The sequence below is a fragment of the Neolamprologus multifasciatus genome, chromosome 14, assembly GCF_963576455.1.
Source record: "Neolamprologus multifasciatus chromosome 14, fNeoMul1.2, whole genome shotgun sequence".
In the NCBI taxonomy this organism is placed as follows: domain Eukaryota; kingdom Metazoa; phylum Chordata; class Actinopteri; order Cichliformes; family Cichlidae; genus Neolamprologus; species Neolamprologus multifasciatus.
The window spans coordinates 12,401,066-12,422,935 of NC_140452.1; the positions used below are offsets into that span (position 1 = coordinate 12,401,066).

Here is a 21,870-nt window from a genome sequence, read left to right on the forward strand (position 1 = left end):
AGTACTGTTGATGTGTACATGCCTTTAAGCTGAGCTCTTCAAACCTCACCATGTACACTACAGCCTCTGGGCTCACATTGCCCCTGCTATATTGACCAATATTTTAACCCTGAAGGAATGACTCGCTGTTGAGGCAAGTAAAATTTCTGTGTAGAGATTTAATTAAGGATTGACTTTTTTAGTAGCAAATAATTCAAACTGGGGACCAACACAATTAATACTAACCTAGTCGAGGATAAGTGATCTCAGATGTTGTTTGCTCTAGCCTTGTATATTTTTTCCCCACTATCAGTCAGTTTGATCTTCATTTTCATTTAAGTTATAGCAATGGGGGCATTATTATTATTTTTGCTGTTTTAGAAATACCTCACACAGAATGTGTATATCTTTGTTGGCTAACTCTCTACCTCAGTGCTAATTTCTATGAGCCCAGTCACAAAGGCAGAGGGACCAGTTAGCCCACTCTGGCAACTGTGGATTATAAGAGAAAAATGTGTATTTTCTGACCAGCTGTTAAGCGGATGCTGGCTGTCCCTAGGTGAAATTGGTGGCAAATAAGTTGCTACACCAAAACCTTACTGTGTGTTGCTAGCAAATTTCTGTGGAAGATGCAGACCTGTCTGCAAATTCTCACCAATTACTCATCTCCAATGCAAATTGTGGACAACCTCAGAAATCTAGTGATCAAATCAACAGCATGGAGAGTATGGTGCACTGTATAACGTACCTCATTGTGAGCAGTTTCACCAAAAGACTGCCAGCAACCACTCACCAACCAGTCAGGGAATACACACTTTTCTAGCGATGTCTGATTGCCAGGGGGTTGCCAACCAATCTCTAGACCTGAGGTAACTAAGGCCTAGTTTCATTCAGCCTTTGCTTTTCCACTGATAGCTGGATGCTATGCCTAATGGTGACACCTAGGAGAATAAATATACTGGTGTTTTTATTGAAGGTGAAAGAAGACGGACAGTTTTTAAAGCTCACTGGTATCTCAGAATTTGTCTGCTTTTGGTAACTGGAAAATCTGGAAAATAGTACATTTAGTTACGCTTTGGATAGGCTCTCAGTCTATCACATGAAATAAAATTTAAAAAAAGCATGTTTTGCTTGTTTTTTATATTGAAGGAATTCAGGCTGTCTCTGAACTTAGCAGATTATACCCCACATTACAGGCTGCAACAAATGTTCTTTAAATAAAGTTTTTATTTTAACTTGTCTGTTTATTTTTGCCCTGTGGTTTAGTAAAATCAAGTCACCCAATGTAATATCACCTGTCACTTGTGAAACTATCACATCATTACTCTTAGGTTAATACAATATAATTGCAGTACAATTAGGCAACATTAAGGCTTTGTAAATTGTTATTAGATTAGTATTCATAACCTCGTAGGGACATTGCACAGTTTGGGAGGTTTTCTTTCTCACAGACGAGTCATACCTGAGACCTGTTTTCCAATTATGTGCAACTGTCACTTGATGGACAGTATTGTCTAAACTGCTCGACATCCGTACTGATCTACTTAATGAGAACCTCCCAAACCTGTACACACCTACATTTCTTGCATTCAGTTAGATTCAAAGCTCTGCTGAATGCTGTGTCGATTTGCCTCGAGGCCAGAGTTCTGCATATTTGGATGTCAGCTACATTCTCATGCAATGAAGTGTTTCATTAGATTCTAATGATTATTTTTTGACAAAGTGACAAGTAGATGATAGATGTATGGAAACTATCTTCCTCATAGCTGTTAAATGATGTGATGGAAATGTATTTAATTGCATAAGAAAGCAAAGGAAGCAGATGTGTTGCTCAACGGGCTTCTTCTTCACACAGAAAAATTTATTACGTGTATCTTTTGAAAAACATTTTGACAGACATAACAAAAAAGTGACACAAGCGCAGATTTTATTCAATTTAAATGTATATTTCCACCTTAACAAATTTGAGAAAAAAAACCCTCATGGTCTTGAAAGAGCTATAATATATAGGAGGCTATTTTCTTCCTCTCTGAGCTGAGAATCTCTAACAGAAAAACTTTCAGTAACACAGACACAGCTTGGCTGCTGCAAAGCACTCCCTCCACACTTTTCTCTCTATAATGGAGGCTTCATCACTCACACTTCCGCTCCAGTCAGGCTGTTTGGAGCACATCTGCTTTATCTTGAGTTGGAGCAACTTGATTGCATTAGACTGGAGCTGCATGCAGCCCTGCCTCTGACGAGGCAAGCAAAAACGACTGTGACTTCCCCTGACAGAGCACCACAGCAACATACTGTAATGTAATTTCTTTTGAAATATAAAATGCAATATGCGTCTCTTTGGGAGGTAGCTTAGATATGACCAAACAAATGGAGACACTCTCTGCACGCTCACTCACCAATAGCCACGTTCATTTCCTACATCTTTGGAGTGCAACACCACAAATGATCCTGATTAAATCTGAAGTTAAATCCAAGTTTGATCATACTTTGTTTAGCTGCATTTCCCTTGGTCAGGTGTTATAGAAGAAATGAAGTCAGATGGGAGAAAGTGTGGCGTTGTCTGAAGCTGTTGTTTTCATGGTCTTATATCTGTAATCAGTGTGATATGTAATGTAAGAAGAAGGTAAGAGGTTGTTATTGTTTGTTGAACAGATGCAAGCAAAGCTTGATTTTTGCTTATCAACAGATGGTGAATAAGCGACCAGTGAAATCCTTTGTGTCTTTTCTTACATTACTGGAGACATTGTACATTATTTTGTACAGTTGTTTAAACAGAAAATCAACTTTTTATATTTCCATACATTATTCATTGGCGTATTTCATTCATTCTCCATAACCAGTTTAATTAAACCTCGATTTTTGGGACATAGTTTCAGTTATACATTTTGTCCTTTTGTTTTTTAAGGTTTTAAGGAAATTCATTTTTACCACAGATCAACCACATAGTTCATTATTCAGATGTATTCAATGTTAGAGGTAAACCTAAACAATCATACTTAGACATCTTTCAATAGACTAGTATGCCTTCTTAATACTGGAACAGGAAACCATGACACCAGGCATTGAGGTGTGTACTATAAGCCTGTAGCAACATGCCCATGCTAATGGGCAAGGCCTGTTGGTGCTGTTGGCAAAAAAAAAAAAGGCAGTTTGGGGGGGGGGGGGGGGGGGGGGGAGTGGATGTTGTTCATATGCTAAAAATCGGTCATTTTAGCTCATGGCTAGGTGGTTGGTTGGCAATGTGATGCTATCATAATAAACCATGCTTACTTCAGCTTTTAGGGATATAAATTTGATGTTATTGCTGTGAGATAAAATGGATAGAATGATTTTTATAAGCCATTATAGATGTATAAGTGCTAAAAACTGGTCATTTTAGCCCATTGCTAGGTGGATACTTGGCAGCATGATATCTAATATAGATATGAATCTACAGGACCCAAGATGTACCATGTATGCAAAGTTTTGTTGTTGTTTTCAAATTCATTTGGTCTAGGAAGCGTTCACAGACAAAGAAACAAACACACAGAGATTTTATGTATTATAGCAAAAATGTGGACATGTACAGAATTTGGGGTAAACTGGAAGTGTCCTTATTTTTTTTATGCTTAAATTCCACTAGAACAACTGCATGGGAGCTTCATTGTGTCAGTCCTGCATGCTGTTGTAGCTGAGTGCATTATTTAGGCAAACGTGTTATGGATGTAGTCTCTTTTTCAGGCTACCCAGAGTTATTTCAGTACAATGTGTGGACTTTAAGTCACCCTTTATTTTGTCGCAAACTGGTTGCGCTCATAGCTTAAAATGAGAACTAATTAGACAAACGTTTCTTTCAATTAGTATGCAGATTTACTCTGTTAATAATCATCTAATTGTAGCTGCAGTTGGATTTTGGTACAACCAGACATGTGCTCATGATTCTTTAAGATGGTGAATCATAATACTCTACAGTGTGGTGCTGATTTTGGAGTAATAATGTGAGTTCATTAAGCATGAATACAAGATTTCAGTTTACAACCTCATCTTTACAAATAGGTGACCATTGCTTTTGTTACCCTAATATGCAGTCTACACACGGACCACTGTTCAACAACTATACTTTGAATTTATTTACCGAGTTTATTTACTTTTTTGCGCATTTGTCTTACATGTTTCAGATTATCGACTGGATTTTAACACTGAATAACGATACCATTGGATAAATGCGAAACACACTTTTTAAAGATGATTTCACTGAAGGGGAAAAAGCTATCTAAAACTACCTGGCCCTATTTGAAGAAGCAATTACCCTCTTGTCCGTAAAAAAAACATCATACCAGCAATCGAACAGGATGGTGGTTGTGTGATGTTCTGCGGATGCATTGCTCCTTCAGTAGATGGACATCTTGCTGTAACTGACAGAATGATGAGGAATTCTTCTCTCAAGTAGAAAATCCTGAAGAAGAATGCCTGGCCATCCATTTGTGTTCTGAAGCTCAATTGCAATGATGCAGCAGGACAATGATGCGAAACAGAACAGTCCACCTCTAAATGGCTCAAAAAGATCAAATATAAGATTCTGGAATGATCTCGTCAAAGTGTACTCTTAAATCAGATTGAGATGCTTTGGCATTACATTAAATGGGCCATTTATGCTCGAAAACCCTCCAGTGTGACTGAATTTAAACAATTCTGGAAAGAAGAGTGGACCGAAATCCCTCCACAATGATGTGAAAGAATTTTTGCCAGTTATCACAAAAAAATCGTGATTGCAGTCCTTGTTGGCAAAGTTGGCAAACCGTTTTTAGGTTTTGGGGGCAAGTACTTTTTTTTTTACTTAGGGCCAGGTAGGTTTGGATAGTCTTTTCCCCTTAATAAATGAAATCATCAGTTGCAAACTATATTTTGTATTTACTCAGGTCAAGAAGGGGGCAAAAACTTTTTCATGATAGTATGTTTACAACTATATCATCATGTGAGACACGCCCAGTTTGGTATTTGTCAGCTTCATAGCCCATATTTTTGGTTTGTACTAGCTATATAACAACCCTGACTTATGCAGTTTTGAACAATCACCCTTTAACAAATGTGTGAAAAACCCTTTTCTTCAGTGACCTGGGTCTTGTGGCTTTCCCATGTAGTGTGTTTGTTTAGTTATCCTCACATGTTTTCTGGAAAGTGAAATAAAAAGCACTTCTGCAGTACATTACAAATGACATAGAAAATGCCTCATTCCATTTATGCTTGCACAGCTAAACACGTTGGAAGGTGTTTAGCTGTGGATTTTTTTTTTTTAAATGAATGTAGAGCCACACAGAAGAATTAACAGGAAATACTTTGTCAATTGATTTGGTGCTCCAGTTTCTGTTAGTTTAGGTAGAAGTCTTGGTAGCTGTGAATCACAGTACAGAGGCAGAGGCACTTTGAATGTACCCAAATTATAAATCTTAGTGTAGTTAATTGTTATAGTCTTTCATCAAAATATGTCACCTATTCTCTCATTTCAACACATTTTAGTAAATTTTCCAGCTTTCTCTTTGGTACCATAATATTAAGCTGAGCAAGTAAACCTTTTTATAAACTTACCACTATTGCCAGTTTGGCATTCCTCTTTATTCTCATTAGTACTTTTCTTCACTTTTCTCCCCCTGTCACATGTATTTACCTGGATCTTTTATACAGCTCTAACCTGCATTAGTCACACTAGCAGTGCTTTTACAGAGTGTGAGACGTCTTGTGGCTTACACCCCAATCCAGCTGGGCCAAGACGTCACATGCAAGGCTATTATCACCCCATAAATCTGCGCAGATCTCAATAAACTTCTCTTTCAGTCTATTCAGTTGTGCTAACACTGATGTGGACTGCCATTAGATTTTAAGAAAGGACTGAAAAAAGTAAAAAGAGACTGCATTTAGTTTTGACTTAGAGCTTCAGGAATGTGCAGTGCACCACACGCAGATACGGTGGTAATCTTCTCAGTGAGCAAGAGAGTCTCCCATATTGAGGTTTCATACTGACTGCACCCAGCTAAAACAATAACAGTGCAGTTTTTAATAACGTTAGAATAGACATAAGCCTCAAACTGCTTTTATTTTATTTCTTCTGACCTCTGAGCTGCAGCTTCCAGGTAGAAAAGCTGCCATTGATTACATTACCAGTCACCCTTCCCCCTGTGCAACTGATTCAATGGTACTGAGTATATTAATATTGACTGCCAATATGCTTCTAAGGCTCTTATATTGGATGAGGTGATTGAAAAGGCAGAGAAAGCAATTTATTCACCACTAAATGTATGTTTAATGGGAGTAATTCTGTTGCCTTAAAACACATAAAAATGAAACAGCTGCCAAAGGGCTAAAACCCAGTGATGGAGTCAGTTTAATATTGAAGTTATTGCTAAGGCTGTGGTTAAAAAAAAAAAACCCTCTTAAGATTTTGCCTAACAGTGGAAATAATTGGATAGATGTAAAATATATATAGCAGTGATTATTTATGGGGTCTAAATAATTAGGCAACAGTTTTTTTTAAATGCAAAGCTGTGAAGTTTCAATCATTTCTGCTTGTTTTTTGTGCGCATATTATGGGGAGTATTTTTAATAATGAGCAAACTTTTCTGCTAAAAATACTAGCCATACTGGGGGTTTTTTTAAGATCTTTTTTTTTCCTCTGAAAAACTGATCTTCAGTTTCCTTCAGTTGATAATTTTAAGAGTGTATATTGTACACTTTTAAAACCATGGCTGTGGCTTACCTCAATGTCTAAGCCTCCAGTAATATAACACATTGTTGCATTATTAGATTTCACTGTATTTTCCTGGTACTAAAAACAGCTATGTCTTAAAGCACAAAGGATTGCTGACCCAGGTGGAGATTTAAAGGGTGACCACCCCACACATGCACATAGCCCATAAAGGGCACATGCACAGAAATTGAGATTCAGTAGCTACTATTGTTATAGCAGATTTTAACAATGTCCACATTGGTCTTTATCATGTGCTACTAAAGTGCAGCATGCCTATATAAGCAAATTCTCAGATCAAGTGACCAACAAATATAATGTTTGGTTACAGTGATTTACAATACAGGAAAACTTCATTTTCTGTGCCACCCAAATGTGTAAGTACTAGCATCAGAGTGGCCACCCCAATAAATATTAGCTCCCCCACTGTGTTAAAGCCAAGAGTAGCAGTTCAGAGTAAAGTCCTTGCCATGATGGGTGTGTTGGGTGTAAATAGGGTCAGCTAGGGTTAATCCACATGGATTAGCCACAGCGTTTTAGTAGGAGACACACATATCTCTTCCATCCATCCTTAACGCACCATCCTGCTAACCCCTGCCAACATGCCCATTTAAATTTTAGACAGAAGACAGCGCAACAGTTACTTTAAGGGTTCAGAAGAATAACAGGCTCTGACAGACAATTGCCAGAGTAAAGCTCCATGTCTGCCCTGAACTTTCCACCGCTTCCCACCCAGTATTACTACAAATGTCCCAACTGGTACCTTCCAAGATTCTGCATTTTTCTTTACATTAATTCTGTCCAGTTATTCTTCAGCTATTGCTACATTTAATTTACACATTTAATTTGTTCTTAATTTAAGTAAGAACAGAGAACTAATTGACATGAGATGCTTGAGATGTTCCTATGAGGATAAGTGAAGTAGGATTCATTACTTTAAAACTGCAAAAAAACTCCCATAAAAAATCCCATAAAAATGAAAAATGTTTGGACCATAATGTTACTCTCGCTATTTTGATATCATAGGTAAGCAAATAGGTAAGCAAAGGAATTAGTGTGCTTCACATGTTGTTTTTCCATGCACTATAGTTTTTACAAACTGCAATGATGAGCCAAATAGTGAGCGCTACAAAGTTAAGAAAGTGCCTTTTAGGAATGTACAAAAATAAGAATTTTCTATGCTTTTTTTTCCCAGACGTATACAGCATTGTTGTTTTCTATAACTTTTGCATGACCACCATAGATTTGCTTGTACATAAAAATTTAATTTCGATTGGAGATGACTCATGAGACGTGCTGTAATATTTAGAAATTATGCATGCAAAACAACACAGGACTGACTAGTCTTGTTGCCCAGGGATCAAGTGGAATATATTATACGAGTCAGTTTAGCACTCATGTTTAGTTTTTTTTAATTCACAGAGAAGATAGTTTTCTTTTGAAAAAATATGAGATCTAAGTTGACACTGTATAATAGGAATGATGAGTTTATGATTTTTGCATCTGTCTCTGATATACGGACCCATAACTTTCTGTTATGTGAGATAAACATAAGCCAAATTCAAAATGTCTCCTTAGATCTTATGGAGATTTTTTTCAAAGGAACTGCTTTATAGTTAAGTGTTGCAGAAAATGCCAAAAGCTGTTATTTCCAGTTTTTTAGCAGGCCAAGCAGGTGGCTACAAGTCAGGCTAATAAACGTGGTTGTGATGTGGTAACAACAAAGCAATATCAAATACTCATGTAGGCATACAGTAAAGAATAACATATAAATACAGAATATTTATGTTAGAATAAAATGACTTAATTTTCTTTTAAATCTTTCATTTTATTTACGAACATTCTTAAAATTCTGCAGCACAGTCCTCACTGAAACAAACACTCACTGAAATTTCTGTATTTTTTTTCTTAAGTGCAAACCTAGCCCAGTTTAAAAACAGCAAGCACCAGTAACTACAACATAGCCTTGCTTAAACTTCAATTTGAGTGCTTATAGTTATAACAGTAGAGTTGTTATTATCATGAATACTTTTATTCAGTTTTGAATTTGAATAATAAGCTATTTGCAGCTTGTGTCTATTTTGACTGCGCTTGGTGAATATTTTGAACAAGAAGATAATGAATGACTAAGTTGTCTCACAGCATACTAAATTCTGCAGAGACACTGAACCTGTACATTTGACCCTTAAGGATATACGGAGGTTCATTACTGAGATTTATGCCACTATGACAGCTACATGTCCTACATACAATATGTCTGGTTATTTCAACTCTATACTGTAGTTGTTGTTGTATTCATAGAAAAACAGGATGTTATTTAGCTCTCTTTACTTTGATATATTCATTGTTTGAATATCATTTGTTAAAAAAAAGAAGCTTTCGCATTGTCTTCTATTTGTGAAATAACCAGAAATGTCAGAACTCTTAAGAAGGAAGGTATCAACAAAAGACATGATGACACATTTACCTTTACATCATGTGACATCCTACTTGTTCACAGTAGGGAAAAAACAAACAGAAAACCCCCACAAATTTTTAAATTCAGTGCACTGGACAAATAATCCTCAACACACTTTAAGACTTTAGGGTCAATTAAAATTTATAAAAGGACCAACTCTATGGTTTGTTTGCCTTACAAAACATGAGACTTGCAGACATGTGAGTACACCATTGTTCAATTCTAAGATTTTATATATCAATACGTAATAAAAATATTAGTTTTTTCTTGGTTTTTAAAATTTGGGTAAATACAACCTCAGATCAAAAACAACACATGTAATATTACCCATTGTCATTCATTAACAAAAACTAAGCCAAAGTGCATAACTGCAGGAGAAAATATGAGAAACCAAGTAAACCCTTGCTGCTTCACTAGCATCCCAAACATACAAACAAATTTACAACAGAATGGGAGGAAAAAAGTGAAATCAATCAAGCAGATGAACCTGATTGAAATGCTGTGGGACTTTAAGGGAGTCATGCATGAACAAATGCCTGCAAACTTCAATTAACTTTATATCGTGAAGAAAGGGTGAGCCAAGATTCCACCTCTGTGATACAAGAGACTTATAAAGCAACACAGAAAATTAATGGGGGGCACTGGATTTGGCTTTGTTTTTTGTTAAGTAAAAAACAACACAGTGTGAAATATCGTGTGTTTTTGTTAATCTGAGATTGTATTGAAATCATTTTAGAACCCGGTAAAGCCAGATTTGTTTACCCTGATAGTGTAAAAACCTTACAACTGAAAGACGGTGAACCAACTTTTTCACATGACTGTACAAAGCATATGTAGTACATCTTTATAAAGGCTTTTAAGTGGAAATGGAATACAAGAAAATTGATAATTGCCACAACTAAGCCTGTTTTGTCCTCATTTCCTTTTCAGCCTGTTGGTGCCCTGAACCCAAAGCGTGCAGCATTCTTCACTGAACGTTATGAGTCATGGGAAGATGACCAGACACCACCTTGTCATTACAACACCCACTACTCCACAGCTGCCACCACCCTGCACTGGCTTGTCAGAATTGTGAGTAAAACCTCTCCTGCAGCTACCCTCCCTCTTATTATTGTACTATGTGCAAAATCCCCAAATTAGTCAAGTATGTGAATAGGAATGAAGTCAAACCCAGACCTCAGAGAGTTTTTCATTTTTTGTCTGCATTAGTTGATTGTCACTTGTCAGACTTGATGATGCTGTTTCTTTGAGGTCTGTTGGCTTCTGCACAGGAAGCAGCTCGACATCTCAATTTGATTGGGCCTGAGTTAGACCAATGGCGCTCAGAAAACACATTTCACAGGCCAGTAAACCAGCATATGTGAACTAAATAAAGAGTGGCTGGGTAATGATTTACAGAGGCTACTGTGACAGGTTTATGTGTTTCAGGCAACCCAGTGAGCGCTGGAGACATGTCCATCAAGGTTACTGAGCACTGTCCTCATTTACTCTAGAAGAGGAGGAGGAAGAACATGTACTTCTAGTCTGTTCCCAACAAAAAAGGCTCTTCCAACCTCCACCACTTCTTTGAGTTGCTGCACATGTGATTTTAAAAAATCTTACTAATTTGAAGGCGCTTTATGAGGAATTTGTACTGTATTTCTCCCCCTCCCCCATCATTAGTAGAAACAGGCTTATGAACTGAGGGAGCTCCCTTGACAGCAGTTAGATTGGCCTCACTGGGTTTGTTCTCACAATCTCTTTCTTCCTCTGGTGAGTGATCCTTCCGCTCCAACCGGCAATGGTTGCCATCTCAGTCTAAGAAAACCAAATTTGAGCCAATTATCATTATGGCTTACTGTACTCAGGAAGAGCACTAATTAATTTTCCCTCAGGCTTGGATACAATGAAAGTATGATCTCTGTTACAGAAAAAATAACAATGAATAATACAGAAAATTCAGGCTATTCCCGTGCATTTAAAATTTAATCCTTAAGGTTGAAAAAATATTTTAAATTCTCAGATTTTGACAGGTGCAATCAAATTAGATGTCAAGAGGGTGAGAAAATAATAATCAGGACTTTAAATCTGGGTGGAGATATTTGACTTTTGTGATGAATACATGTCTTTCCTTATAGGAGCCCTTCACCACGTTCTTCCTCGGTGCCAACAACAACAAATTCGATCACCCCGATCGCACGTTTTCAGGCATTTCCCGATCCTGGAGAAATTGTCAGAGGGACACCTCAGATGTAAAGGTGAGAATCACAACAAAGGATATACTAAAACATCTGTATCTATAAATACAATTGATATACATTTGATTCCTTGCTAGTTTCCTTTTTAAAGCTTGTGTTGTGGACTTGTGGGTCTTCGAAAGGCAATTCTTACAGCAAAGATGGTTGAAAAGAATTTATTGCACAAGTCAATGCAAAATTATAGTAATATAGCATACATCTATATATTTTGCAAAATACCAAGCCAAGCCTCTTTTTTCATATGCTCTCCTCCTTTCTGTGCCTCGAAACCACTGCAAAAATATATAACATCAATTATAAATGCCTCTTCCAAACAGTGAATCTCAAAGAGCTGTAGTGCACGGGAATACCCTATGCACATTTGATTTATCTCATGCAGAGAGCAAACTATCTCAGAGGTAGAACAATTCTGCTTTTGAACAAAGTCTGCATCTGAGAGAAAAACAAAACCATCTCTCCACAAATCCACAGAGCAGTCATCGAAAACGCTGAACCCTGCTGATTTGTCTCTGTTTTGCCCACTGCATAACACGCAGCAGGGATACACACTGACCTCAAAGTGTCATATATTTCCAGCACACCCTGCATCGGGTAGTGTTGCCGCAGGCAATTAATAAAGCATTAATGACAAAAGCTATTTAAAATGTAGTCTTTTATGTACAGACAGAGCTTTTACTTGCCAGAATCTGAGGGAGAGCAGCTAGCAATCCATGTGAGGTAGAAAGCTGCAAACCAGTGAACAACTGAATAGTCAAACGCCACCCTGTTAACAAATACAGTCTACTTTCAACTACTTGTATGTCTGCATGCATTTCTTTTTACACACATAGCATTGCCAGTGATCTATTAGGAAAGCTGCTGGACTGTGCGTGACACTACAGGATTGCTACCAGTATTTCATAATGCATTAGTAGAAGGAAAATATTGTGCAAGAGCTTGTATGAATTAGTCATAGTGCAACATGGTAAACTATCAGGAAATTTAGCATTATTATTTGCTGTAATCTTTTAAAAAATAATTTACCTTCCAAACTATTGAAATTGTCTTTTTAAATGTGTAATTTTGGTCCGCATACCTGTGTTAACAACATTGCTCAGCATAGTCCTTCTTTTGAAAAGGATAGGCTGTTTGTCTGGCAGGCACAGAAACAGGTCTCCATGCATGCCAGACAGACACAAAAATGCCATTCCCGGACCCAGCAGAGAGTACAGGGTTAAGGTCATTTCAGCCCAGTACACCAAGCCGGCCCACTGAGCCTCTAATTTAAAGGGAGCTTGTTTTTTACCAGGGTCTCTCCTTCATTAACCCCAACCTCCTCCAGCAGTAATGACAACAAGACCAAGGCAGTCTGAACCCCTGATGGGGATGACCTCCTAAAAGAGCAAGTCAAATGGAAACAACCCTTCACCGACCAAGCCCTCACCTCCCCAACCACCCCATCATTAATGTTAATGTGCATCCATACTTCTCATTTATTTCGGTGTGCACTGGTGTAGTTATGTTTAGCTGGCACAGCCACCTATGGGCAAAGACGAGGAGACTTTTCTTGGAGGTATTGGACACAAATCTACACGTTCGTCTTCATGCACACAGAGAGAACTGCCACCATGTTGTCTGAAGGAATCCAGCAGCACTCCGTTGGTGACAGATTTTGACGAACATGTCATTAAGGTGACACAGTGTAAAGCAACGGAGGCTTGTGTGATTGACTTGTTAGCCCATTACAATGCTGTTGCAGAATTAATGGCTGCCATGGGAGGGTGGCTTGAAAACGGAGCTGGCAGTTTTAACGGCTTGGCGGTGAGTTACAGCAGGAAGTTTACAAATGAAAAAGAGGAGGGAAAGTGTGGCTGTGTGTATGTGAGAGACAGGAGGAAGCAGAGAGGAATGGCTACTTTACTCCCTTCCCTGTCGTGTGCAGAGGGTGAAATGTGACCAACAGCAGACCAGCAGGGTTATTGGCCTATACCATGTCATGCTAACTCGTTCTCTCAAAACCCAGTGATTTATGGCTGCCTGAAAGCCCAGCACGTTATGTATCCCATAGGCAATATAAAACTCCATAGGACCACTGAATCTGACAAACACTGCATTCATAAAACAAGCCAAATACAAAGAGTTTAGGTACTTGTACCCTGCTTTATTTTCTCACGCTAAAAGGTAGACATTAACTTGTCTTTTGAACATGTTTTTAATGAGGACAGAGTGGAGGATCTACATTCCTTGTGTGCATATGCCTGGCTGTGCAAATGCTTGACTCACTTAGCCATTTAGAGTGATCAGAACTGGGTCACAGTGGGAACTGCAAAATACCAATTTACTTTTAAGTCAGCATTTTGGTTTTTTTTGCGTTTACCTATCCAGCACATGCAGTACTTTATGGATTGTTTGCCACAGGTCATTATTTAATCTAATAATGCTATAACTATGTCATCAATAAATAATAAAAAGAAAAGCTTTTTACAAGCTGATATTTTTGTGACTTTCCAGGACAGTCTTTACAGCATTTCTATGCCTTTTTTTGTTATGTATAGTGGCTCAAGTAAGGTCTCTTCCATTTATAAATATATAAAAGGCTGACTGGCATAAAAACTCTATCCTAATACACATAATGTGCTTTGGGTAATAGTCAGCAGTAAAGTATACATGACTCACTTCAATTCAATTAATCTTTATTCATATAGTGCCCATTCAGAAGAACAGTCAATTCCAGATGCTTTATACTGCAAGGTAAATACTCTGCAGCACTCTAGAGAAAACCTCCTTTGACCAAGCACTTTGCAGTGGTGGAAAGGAAGAACTTGCTTTTTACAGGAAGAAAGCTCTGGCAGAACCAGGCTCAGGGTGGGGAAGCCATCTGCTGCAACTGGTGAGTGAGGTGAAAGAGAGAAGAAAAAAAGAGAGAATAGGGAGATGGGGTAAATCTATTTAAGATTTCTTTGAACAGCCTTGTAGGAATGGGGTCTAATAGACATGCTGATAGTTTGGAGGACGACATTATTGAAGATGGTTTGGAAAAATCAATAGGAGATACAGAGTTTAAATAAATAGCTATAGTTGTAGTTGTCATACTTAATACTACATAGGTGGGAATACTTTCCCTAAGTACTGAAATTTTATTTGTGAAGTCATTACTGGTTAAAATTAGTGTGTAGGGTGTAGAGTGTTTGTCTGCCTGGCCATAGTGAGGAAAAGAAACCTGGTGTTGTTCCTGTTTTCCTCTATAAGTAAGGAGTAGTAAGATGTCTTAGCTTTACAAATGGCTTTTTTTCATTGAGAAACAAAATATTTTTCCAGACCAAGCGAAGATCTTCTCGTGCGCTTTTGTGAGTTATGATAGAGTCTCTGATTTCTCTGATTTGTTGCTTTCTTTTTCAGAAGAGCTGTGATATCCACTAAGGATGTAACACTATTAGTGACATAATTGATCTCTGAGGGAGTAAAGCTTAGATGGCTGCCCTGCATCGTCTTGGCACATGGCATTGGAGAACAAACGATGGAAGCACTTACAGCATTTCAGAAAGAAATCTAGTGTATTGAATTTATTTTCCAGTGCTCTGTAGTCCATTATCAGGGCTGTACTTAACTTTGTTAGCTTATAGCACTAGTGCTACAAAGGTTGCCAGTTTTGTAGCACAAGCATCAAATGTAAAATTAATATTATCCATTCTAAATATCTTGTTTCCCGCAACAATGATTTTCTCTGATTTACTCGTTTTCACTGCTTCTGAGTAGTGCTGACAAAATTAAAGTTTTCATCGTAATTCAGCCACAGAAAGTGTTTTACGTCTGAGAAGAAAGGAAAAGTTTATAAGTACAACTACTTGCAAACTTTTCCTTTCTCCTCAGACGTACCTTTAGTTGGTCTAGGATATGTGTTTGTTTCATCTTGATGTGCTTGTTTCTTCCATTTTCTTTGAAAGGTTTAAAATGTTGCTCCATTTTTTTTTTAGTGTGAAAATACCATCTACTAGTGGAGTGGTGGCAAACACAATGGAATTGTGAGAATTGTTGTAGATTTTAAGGCTAATTAAATAGATATGATAACAGTTATTTGTAAAAATCAACTCGTAGTTGTTACAGACTGATTGCAGCAAGTAGTGCTATGTGTACTTACTGTGTTAAAAAAGAAGAAACATCACTAGGATATTCTACACATGAGAAATCCTTTAGGAATAGTCTTGTCTAGAACCTCTGGTAAATATTTGCCCTCTTTCTCCATGTATAGAATCACACCAGGCTGTACATAGGGGCCTCCTTTACCAGGCTGAATTCCCCTCCACTGCAAGGTCCTGACCCCATCACAAGAACCCAAAGACCAAGGAAAAAAACCCAACTCAGTTCCCGTTTCATTTAACACACCTAACACCTCTGCCTGGAATAACTGGACTAGCACCTCTCACCGCCTTCTCGTGGCCTGCTGTTTAGTTTGTTTGTGTTACCTTTCCCCTTGAATTCTCACTTCATCGCAGTGGGATACAGAGCTTTTTTTTTCCTCTGTTTTTTATGGCTCAGTCCTTAAATACGCAATTTCCTGCACATGGCTGGATTTTTCAGTGATTATACAGTGTACAGTGTGGTATTAAGCATTATTGCCCTGCCAGTCAGCTGTAAAAATGGAAATGTCTCTCTTCCTCAGGAACTGATTCCTGAGTTCTATTACCTCCCAGAGATGTTTGTCAACAGCAATGGCTACCATCTGGGAATGAGAGAAGACAGAACCATGATTTGTGATGTGGACCTGCCAGCCTGGGCCAAGAAACCTGAAGACTTTGTTAGGATAAACAGGATGGTAAGGTTTAGTCATGACAAATACAACATTTCATGCTATAATTATATTGACCACAGTTATCCATACACACACCTCTGCATCCTCCACGTTGTATCCAGTGTCTGTAAGGCGCTATACAAATACAGACCATTTACCATGTTAATATAAAAAAATATACTTTCCGTTTACATCTTGTAATGAAATTAGGAGTTATTGCCTTTATTAATTCATTTGTGTGTATATATATATTTGGATCCTTATTAGCCTTTACTAATGTAAAAGTTGCTCTTTTTTTGAAAAACAATTGATACATGAACATCTATAAACATGTTTTGTAAAACAGGAAATCTAATAAATCAGGGAAGATATTATATTCATTCAGTACAGAAGTGTACAGTTAATAACTACTCAGTCTCTGATAGACAGCATAGAATAATCAATAGCAGTTTGGTCAGGGAATCCCAAAGGTTAGAAAAATAAAATTCAGCCTCGACTCTTCCACCAACTCGAATTCTTGCATGCATATATTCATAGAACCAGCTTTGTGTTATAATTATTGTTTTATTTATAATATTGACCAATTTTATAAAGACTATTTACATATTTATCCATCATTCTGAAACAAATGGTGCATGTAACATTTCTCCTTGTAATGTTTCTGCTTCCTCACAAAAGCAAATCAATCAATTTCCCACTCTTCCTTTTAACCTTCCCGTGCACCTGCCTCCTTGTCTTATTCATGGCTCATCTTATAAAGCCCATCACTCAATACTAACATTGTACAATCTGACCCCAGTGGTGTCTCCAAAAGATGAGGCTGAGGGCAAGGTTGTCCTATAGCGTTACCTTCTGTAAAGCCGTGACTCATCACTTTAGCAGTGTGCGGGGTGCTTTTCATCTGCATGTGTGTGGACATGTCTGCATATTTGTCTGTGTGTGTGCACGGTTAATACATATCAACATGTGACTCATGACTCCCAACAGGTTTTGGGAACAGCAGAAATAGAAAATGAGATCGGACCCATTTCTTACCTTCAGATAAACTCGACTCTCCTTTTAATCTGGAATCATTTACTGCAGAAGCTCAACAGCTCCCCTCCCCGCTAAACCTAATGAGCAAGAACACAATAGCTTCTGTTTGCAGCAGTGTGGATACATTGGTACACATATGGGCATATTTTCTCAATAAATATTAACATTAAAAATAACATCATGTTTTTAAAGCTGTAAAACTTATTTTTGGAGACTTAAAATTCCTATTTAGAAAAATTGATCTTCAATAACCAGTAGTCTAGTACTGTAGTGATGTATCTTGGTTATGATAGTATACCTTCAAAAATAAATTGTAATTTGAGCAGAATAGATACATTTAAAATCAAAGTTTATATTATTGGAAATAACGCTCAATGATACGCCTCCATTTAAGTATAAAGATTTGCTTCTACCTGAAAACCAGAATGGCTTCTTTAACATTGCTATGAAGACACAAACTTTCAGGCATCCTGAGGTTAGAGGCCACCGTGTTTTTTGAACTAGAGGTAAAAGGAGGCTGCACGAACACTCTTGACCTTTTCAGCTGGAGTGACAGAGCCTGGCTGGTCTTATGCAGGTGACCTTTCCCCATGCTGTACTCGGACTGCCTGGTTGAGCTCTTTCAGCCTTGTATACTGGCAGAGAAGTGGTAGAAAAGGGAAAGGCTGGGAGTTGTTACTGGCATGTCTGCATCTCCAACAACAAGGATAAAAAAAAAAAGGATTACAGTCGATGTTTTCTCACTGTTGAAGGATACATGTGTGATGTTGCATTGCATTGTTGGATTCTCAGACCAGTGTATTCACACGCCCTGAAAATCATAGTCCTCAGCCTCCATTTTTTTTGTCTTTCTTTTGTTCTGTTCTCTAGCTAGCCCACACTCGTGCTTCCTCTATTATTTCATTTCTGTCAGAGAATCTCTCTGACTGCCTCCCCCCTCTTTCTCACTCTTTCTTTCTTCATTCCCTCCTTTTCTCCCCACCCCTCCTCCCTCCATCTCTTTTCCTCCCACTTCCCATCTTTGCATGTGCCACTTTCAATTGTAGTGATATGCCCTGTGGCAAACTCTGCCTCTGTGTGCTTGAGCAGGCTTTGTTGGTAATGGCTGTTATTCCTGACGCGAGGGGAGGAGTGTAAAATTTCTCCAGCAAAGCCTTACGCCTGCATGCATGGGAATTGTATTGTACAATATTCTGGAACAATACACCCCCCGCCCCCACCCTCTGCATGCTTTCCATAGGTATATTTATAATAATTATCAGACATAAATCTTATCCTAAATATCTCAGTAGCGCTCCCACAAGAAATTTAGTCTCCTCTTTTGCTCTTGCAAGTAATTTATCAGTGTTTCTCCTGTAGACAGTTTTACTGTAATATGGATCCCGTTAGTATTGAACCTTTGTCTCCATGCAAAGATAGTTTTTTAAGTGGACAGGGAAATATGATATGGGAGGTTTCCCCTTCAGTCAGCTGATTAGATTATTGAGCATTCAGCTTCTGTTTGCGTACTCCTTCTAATCTTTATATCCAGTAAAAAAAAAAAAAACTTATTATTATAAAAAAATATTATTAATAGAAACTAAAAGGTTTAATGCTTCAGTCATACTTTCCATTATAGTTCACTTTGTAATTAGTTTTGTTATATTTAAAGGTAATGTAATGGTCAGTAAGGTTGTTTTTTATGTTACTCACCTTTGGGTGGAAGTGAAATTTGTATTGTGTCTTTTGGCCCATGTGCTATGCGCTGCTGGTATGCCTCTCACCTCTAATTGCCCCATACTCCTCTGACAGGCCCTGGAAAGCGAGTTTGTGTCATGTCAGCTTCATCAGTGGATTGACCTTATTTTCGGCTACAAGCAGCGAGGCCCAGAGGCGATGCGCGCCCTCAACGTCTTTCACTACCTGACTTACGAGGGCTCCGTCAACCTGGACAGTATCACTGACCCTTTGCTCAGAGAGGTAAAGCACACGGATGCACACACCCCTCTTTTTTTTTTCTGTTGCTCAACATAACCACAACTTCCTGTCTCTATTTGTTCTGGCATGTGCAGGAGCTCCAGGAGCATTCGCATCATGCAACTGTCAGTCAAATGTTGTGTCATGCAAATGTACACCGTGAGAGAATCAGATAAAGATCATGACTCACTGCAGGTTTTATTTTTTATTTGTGTAATTTCCTGGTTACACAAACAGATTTTCTGGAATACTCTCTCAGATAAACAACAGTCTTTTCATATCATTCAGCATTATCATTATTCACAGCTCGTCTTAACATCGTAACAATGTCCTCCTTTTTTTGTCACGTCGAAGATACTGTCTGTCCTCGCCCTGAATCAGATCAGTGAATGTGACCTCACTCTTTGATCAATCACCAGAGGTCACTTAGTCAGTAGATGAGGGAGTGAATCCTCTTGTTCTTAACAAATTAATTGAATAACTACTCGCTCCGCCATACTACTCGTGAATAGCGTAATTGCAAGGGGAAAGGGGACCAGAATATGCAGCAGCTGGCATGCATTGTGGTACTTTCCAGTGTGAGCTCGTCTCTCCCTGTGATATCCACCATCTGCTGTCTGCAAAACAAGTCATTTATATACTGTCACTTCCAGGGGCGCCTTTATTTATCAAGTGACCACTATGCAAATCACCTGCAGAAGATTTGGCTGATCTAATTACCAAACCATATTGTGAAAGAGTTGGTTTTCATCATTTTGAGGACAATTTTAGATGATGCCTTGTTTATTTTGCATCAGATTGAGGGGTTTTTAAGCTGTCTTCCACCCTGGCTGTTGTTACCCTGAGAGATGACAGTACTGTTAGTTAGTTGCACATTAGGAAGCCTGCTACTCAGGCTCCCTAATTGCACCCAGTTGATGTATTCTCTGTTGTGACATGTATTGTGAATATATTTTGTGAAGGAGAAAGAAATTGGTTCAGCTAATTGCAACTGATGTAATGTTGATATGATGAGCACTAATTAAGACGAGCCTTCATACCCTCAGTTCGGTTTTTCATTCCAGGTGGACTTTTTTGTATATTAAAACTCCCAGTAATCTCATGAACATGCTTTTTGGAAAAGTCGTCATGTTCATGCATTCAAATATATTTATTTTGTTTTATTGTATTGCAAAGTTGCAAATATGATTTTGTTCCAAGTGGAAGCCATGTAATTTGATTTCAAATCATCAATATTCTGCACAGTCTGAGAATGTTAAGAACATTTGGCAGGTGACTACCTGCTTCTCCTCCACTTCTGCCTTAATGAGTCGGTGAGGTGTGGCATGGAAGTGTGCCCAGTGAATGTCTTGCTTATTTCTAAAATGTGGCGATTGACTTCGGGGTATTGATTCATTCTGGGCCTGACAGGTAAAGCTGCAGATCTGGCGTTAGTCACAACAATTAAGGCATTTGAAATGTCAAGAAATTAGAGGTCATGAGAGATAATTTCCGCCTGTGTGTCAGATGAAAATGATGACACCCTCTGACGTGCCGCTGGGCCTCTGGTTGAGGGCACGGTGACAGCTCTACTGGGCACACTGCCGGAACAGCAGTCCTTCACCGTGATGCTTCTCGTGACAGCCCTCTCTTACTGAAAAACATGACAGCAACCCCTGGATTCAGACCCCACTGTGTCACTCAGAAGTAAACAGACAAATTATTCATCAGTAGGACTCTATTCCTCCTCATGTCACTGCCCCTCCTGCCCCCTCTGATTCAACAGAGACAACAAAGTGTGCTATAGCTAGAAAATGTGGGGCTTTAAAGTACCTGACATACTTTAGAGTGATTTCACTGTGATATTCTAATTTTGATGGAATACATGTTTAAATGCTTGACCTTAATCTGCATTAATCAGCGATCATATAGGATTTAATGTGTATTATCAGTGATCATAGCTGCATTCGAAACAAACACATACTGGTGGACATAATGTTTGAGACATTTCTGCTCAGCTCCCAAGCTGTCACTCAAGAAACACCCTCAAGGCAATTCTTTATTTGTACTTAGGGATTGCAGATAAGCTTATCTTAAACAAATTTCCACAGGCATGTAAAGAATGGGCAGTGATGTTGTCACATGGGAAAATAACTCAGTTACACAGATTTTTACAAATTATAAATGGTACATTCACACATATTTACATGGGTTTGTATGGTTTTGATGGGTTTTTGCAATCTGTTTAAATTTCTACTTAAAAGCAAGTCGCCATCTGTAATCTATGGCATCTACCAAAAGGTGAAAGGTGCCGCAGCTTCATGTTTGCAGTTGCCACTGTGCATCTCAGGTGTCGTGACTCAGCACACGGTGCTTAGTGGGGCAATGCAAGGCCATGTCTGCAGTCTGTGTGACAGAGCTGTTGTGTTGCTGCATTGCATGAGTGCACTGGAGGATCCTCCATAGAGACTGCCACCAGTTTGGGGACCATACAGTAGAGAGACAGGGAGCTGGAGACACTCACCTCTGAAGCCTTTTGCTCATAACACAATTAGATGCAAACAAAGTCAGACAGACAAATACACATGGTGAGTTATAACGGATGTTTGGTGCTCATCCAAGCAAGGTGGGTTTATGCTGGGAGGGAAGATCATCCAGATGGCTTTGGCAATAAGTGTCACTTATCAGCCAAAAATCAAAGCCTGAAGTGACTTATACTAATGAACTACCTGTTAAG

The 21,870-nt window shown here is 38.5% G+C and overlaps 1 protein-coding gene across 5 annotated transcripts in view; it reads left to right on the forward strand.

Annotated features, from left to right (window-relative positions):
• nbeab (neurobeachin b) overlaps positions 1–21,870 on the forward strand; it is a 207,833-nt gene that overhangs the window by 173,324 nt on the left and 12,639 nt on the right. For all 5 annotated transcript variants that reach the window (XM_085131434.1, XM_085131435.1, XM_085131438.1 and 2 more), the window contains 4 exons: positions 10,089–10,229; positions 11,276–11,395; positions 16,035–16,187; positions 18,990–19,157. In XM_085131434.1, coding sequence (XP_084987560.1) covers positions 10,089–10,229; positions 11,276–11,395; positions 16,035–16,187; positions 18,990–19,157 — 582 coding nt within the window. The remainder of the gene's footprint in view (positions 1–10,088; positions 10,230–11,275; positions 11,396–16,034; positions 16,188–18,989; positions 19,158–21,870) is intronic.